The 5113-nt window shown below is 38.2% G+C and overlaps 1 protein-coding gene across 1 annotated transcript; it reads left to right on the forward strand.

Annotated features, from left to right (window-relative positions):
- The first annotated feature begins 722 nt into the window (after positions 1-722).
- LOC107809586 (agamous-like MADS-box protein AGL62) lies at positions 723-1364 on the forward strand. Its single transcript, XM_016634245.1, has one exon. The coding sequence runs from the start codon at positions 723-725 to the stop codon at positions 1362-1364; it is 642 nt and encodes a 213-aa protein (XP_016489731.1).
- The last annotated feature ends 3749 nt before the right edge of the window (positions 1365-5113 follow it).

Consider the following 5113-nt stretch of genomic DNA (forward strand, 5'->3'; position numbering starts at 1 on the left):
TAGAAGAATGGAAGAAAGTTATTGTAAGATCTAGAGGAACTAAAAGGATTGAAAAACCAAATCCTACCGTACAACAGGCAAAGCAAATTACAAGAAGAAATAAACCAAGTTCTCGACCTCGTAAGATGAACTAAAAAGATTTACAAATAAAATTGAGAGGAGCAGTGTTCTCCTATTATAGTTAGTACTCGAAACCTTATTCACTTTATATATTAGCAAGTTATATAGTTAATGCAATCCTTTTTTCCTTCTTTTGTTTCTTTTTTAAAATACACACATGTACAAAGTGTGGAACAATTGCTTGTCGAAATTCAGAGAATAAAGGCTTGATGCATAGTAAGGTATTTACTTTATGCTTTAATTATAATCTTAACGATGCATTTTGTTTACAAAAATCAACAAATCTAAAGATTCTCGAGTTTCAGTTACAATCCAGTTGGAAAAATTAAATTTTCGAGAAATCTCATCAACTAAGTTCGTAGAGTTTCATTGAACTTTCGCACATGTACATGAATGGCTAAGCACAACGTTGAAAAGAAATAATTTTTTTCCCCAATTTGTGAACTCAAATCATGGAATCAAATGGAAATAAAAATCACATATCTCACAAGATCCATGAAAATAAGTTCTTCAACATTTTTTCCTGAATTGGACCAAACCAACAAAAACTATATAAGTTTCTCTTCTACACAAGGAAGAAGAGATTAAATCTTACTTTAGCTATGGCAAGAAAGATGAGCAAAGGTAGACAAAAGATTGAAATGACCAAAATGTCAAAAGAAAGCAACCTTGTTGTAACCTTTTCAAAACGTCGTTCTGGACTTTTCAAAAAAGTTAGTGAACTTTGTACACTTTGTGGTGTTGAAATAGCCATTATTGTTTTCTCCCCTGGCCATAAAGTTTTCTCTTTTGGGCATCCTAATGTTGAGTCAATTATCGATCGTTTCCTTACTCGTAATATTCCTAGTAGCACTACTGCAAATTCTTCTTCTACAACTTGTCAACTTGTTGAGGCTCACAGAAATGCAAATGTTCGCGAATTGAATAAGCAGCTCATGGAGATTCTCAATCAATTAGAGTTTGAGAAAAAACGTGAAGTTGAAATTGTGAAAATTAACAAGGCAAAAATAGGGAAGAATTGGTGGGAAAGGCCAGTAAATGAACTTGGACATGCTGAATTGGAACAGTTGAAATTAGGAATGGAGGAACTCAAAAAAAGTGTTACAAAGCAAATGCAGAAAATATTTATTGAGTCATCAAATACTCCTGCATTTTTTCTTGGAGCTTCTTCATCTAATGGAGGCCAAGCTGATGTTAAAAATATCACAGGCCTTGGACTTTCCATGCATACAATTTTTCCCTGATTAACTGAGTTAATCAAGAAATATTACAATTTTAGGTCAAGAGGTTAATCATATCGAGACTTTAAATTAATTTTTTGTTCTAATATACTACTATATTTGAGTAATATCTGAAATGTTTATTTATTATACTATGCAATTTGTAAGACCAGATGTCTAGACAATATGCATATTAATTTAGGCTATTGTCGTGGGTTGGTGTTTTTATCATCCTAAAGTGAATAACGAACAAAGAAGTTTACAGTGATTTCACTCCATGCTTATTCTGCATTGGGCTTAGTTTTTCCCTGAAAATATTGCTCCAGTAATTTTATACCTGTACCAAACATTCAAAGTTGTGTTTGAAAAAAAAAAAAGGAGAAGGAGAAAAGCTGATAAATTAATTTGACGAGACTAATCAAATAAAGTTGTTGTTGGAGCTTTGTCCCATAAATCTTGAACTATCTCATTATTTTTTCAGGGCATTTTTACTCATTAGGTCACTCAAAAAATATTTATATGTAATTCTATATAAAAAGTGGGATCTGTAATTTTGAAGAGTAAGGTTTCATTGTATAAGGTAAAGGTGACTGACCAATAGTGAATTTTTTTATATTGTCGATGTATTTAAGTAAAATTCTAAATTTCGAACCGTTCGAGGGAGAGAGAGACATATTTAAAGGATTTAAGTTATACGCACGGGCACTGCAAAGATTTTCTTTCACTTTCAATGAATTTTAATGTAACGACCCGACCGGTTATTTTGAGCTCCAGTGCGTCGTTTGGCGGTTTGAGGCTGTGAGTAGCTTCACTTCATGTTTTGTGACTTGTACGTGTGGTCGGAATTGGATTTCGGAAAGTTCGGAGTTGTTTCGGACAAAAAATTCTCAATTCAGAAGCTTTAAGTTGGAAGACTTGACTAAGGTTTGACTTTTTGAGTAAACGACCTCGGAATCGGGATTTGAAGGTTCCAATAGGTCTGTATGATGATTTCGGACTTGGGCGTATGTTCCGGTTGAGTATCGGGTAGTCCGGGAGCATTTCAACGCTTATTTTGGAAAGTCGACATTTAGAAAGTTTTAGAATTTTATAAGTTTGGTTTGACGTGGACTTTTATGTTATCGATGTCGGTTTGGGATTTTGAGCCTTGGAATAGGTTAGTATTGTGATTTATGACTTGTTCGTAAAGTTTGGCGTCATTCCGGAATGTTTAAGTATGAATCGGACGCGTTCGTCGAAGTTTGAATGTTTGGAAGTTGAGAGGAAGGTTTCGATCCTTGATTCATAGTTTTGATATTGTTTGGTGTAATTTGAGGCCTCGAGCAGGTTCGTGTTATGTTTTAGAACTGGTTGGTGTGATTGGATGGGGTCCCGAGGGGGCCTCGGGTGTGATTCGGAGTGGTATCGGACCATTTTTCCTTGTTCTGCAACTACTGGTGCTGGTGTCTGGTTTTGTTTTTCGCGAACGCGAAGGGTCTCACGCATTTACGAAGAAGGATTTTTGGGCTGCTGGGATTTGCTCATCGCGAACGCGACACAGAGGTCGCGAACGCGGAGAAGAGCTAAGGCAACCTACGCCAACGCGACATGGAGGTCGCGAACGCGAAGAAGGCTGGGTGGCTGCGAGGCAAAAGGCCTTCGCGAACGTGAGGGGCGAAGAGCGAATGCTAAGGGAAGGGGCAGTAGGGCCTCGCAAACGCGATCAGGTGGCCGCGAACGCGAAGAAGAGCGGGCCTGGGCAGACTTGATTTTTATACGGGATTTGGTTCATTTCCATCTCATTTTCACTTGGGTGGGAGATTTATGGAGCTCTTCAAGGGGAGATTTTTATCATCTACGGCAAGGTAAGTAATTCCCACATAATGTTAGTTAATTACATGGATTCTACAAGGATTTAAACATGAAATTTTGTAGAAATTGTGGGATTTTGAAGAAAACCTAGAATTTGGTATTTTTAGATTTTTACCACAAAATAGGACATGGAATTAGGAATAAATTATATATTTGAGTTCGTGATATTATGGGTAATGATTATCTTCAAGAATTTTCGAAATTCAGGCACGTGGGTTCGAGAGTTGACTTTGTTGACTTTTTGAGCGGAGTTGAGAATTATTATAAATTGTTAAATTATACGCATTTGGAGTATATTTTGATTGAATTGCACATTATTTGACTAGTTTCGGATCGTTTGGCTTTGAATTGAAGAGTTAGAGAGGCATTGGAGCCGGTTATAAAATTTTGGAGAGAGGTAAGTCTCCTGTCTAACCTTGTGAGGGGAAAGCTACCCTTAGGTGATGTAATTGTTATGTGCTACTAGTTGTGGGTGCTACGTACGCACGAGGTGACGAGAGTCCGTACGTAGCTACAATATCTTTATGTCCGGGTAGACTTAAGATTTTATCATGTAATATTTGAATTATTTGAAATCATTTTTGCTAGCTTAATTAAGTGAATTTATAATTGAAATTTATTTAGGAATATATATTAGGTCGAGCCTTATCACCGGATCTTCAATCTGGCTCGAGTTAAATAGTGATTTTGGACAACACGAGGACGGTTCTTGGCACGTTCGAGGACGAACATATGTTTAGGAAGGGGAGAATGTAATGACCAGACCGGTCATTTTGATCTCCAGTGCATCGTTCGGCGGTTTGAGGATGTGAGTAGCTTCAATTCATATTTTGTGACTTGTACATATAGTCGGAATTGAATTTCGGGAAGTTCGGAGTTGTTGCGGACGGAAAATTCTCAATTCGGAAGCTTTAAGTTGGAAGAGTTGACTAAGGTTTGACTTTTGAGTAAACGACCTCGGAATCGGGATTTGAAGGTTCCAATAGGTCTGTATGATGATTTCGGACTTGGGTGTATGTTCGGGTTGAGTATCGGGTAGTCCAAGAGCATTTCGGCACTTATTTTGGAAATTTGGTACCTTGAATGTTTTAGAATTTCATAAGTTTGATTAGAAGTGGATTTTGATGTTATCGATATCCATTTTGGGATTTCGAGCCTTGGAATAGGTTCGTATTCTGATTTATGACTTGTGCGTAAAGTTTGGCGTCATTCTGGAATGTTTAAGTATGAATCGAATGCGTTCGTCGAAATTTGAATGTTTTAAAGTTGAGAGGAAGGTTTCGATCATCGATTCGTAATTTTGATGATGTTTGGTTTGATTTGAGGCGCCGAGCAGGTTCGTGTTATGCTTTGGGACTGATTGGTGTGATTGGATGGGGTCCTGGGGGTCTCGTGTGTGATTCGGAGTGGTTTCGGACCATTTTTCCTTGATTTGCAACTGCTGGTGTTGGTGCCTAGTTTAGTTCTTCACGAACGCGAAGGGTCTAACACATTCGCGAAGAAGGATTTTTAGGCTGCTGGGATTTGAATACGGAGAAGAGCTGAGGCAACTACGCGAACGTGACATGGAGGTCGCGAACGCAACACGAAGGTCGCGAACGTGAAGAAGGTTGGGTTGCTGCGAGGCAGAAGGCCTTCGCGAACACGAGGGGTGAAGCGCGAACGCGAAGGGCAGGAGCAGCTGGGCATCGTAAATGCGATCAGGTGGTCACGAACGCGAAGAAAAGCGGGCTTCGGCAGAGTTGATTCTTATACGGGATTTGGTTCAAGGGGAGATTTTCGTCATCTACGGCAAGGTAAATAATTCCCACATAATGTTAGTTAATTATATGGATTCTACAAGGATTTAAACATGAAAGTTTGGAGAAATTGTGGAATTTTGAAGAAAACCTAGAATTTGGTATTTTTGAATTTTTACCACG

Source organism: Nicotiana tabacum, unplaced genomic scaffold (genome assembly GCF_000715075.1).
Source record: "Nicotiana tabacum cultivar K326 unplaced genomic scaffold, ASM71507v2 Un00001, whole genome shotgun sequence".
NCBI lineage: Eukaryota > Viridiplantae > Streptophyta > Magnoliopsida > Solanales > Solanaceae > Nicotiana > Nicotiana tabacum.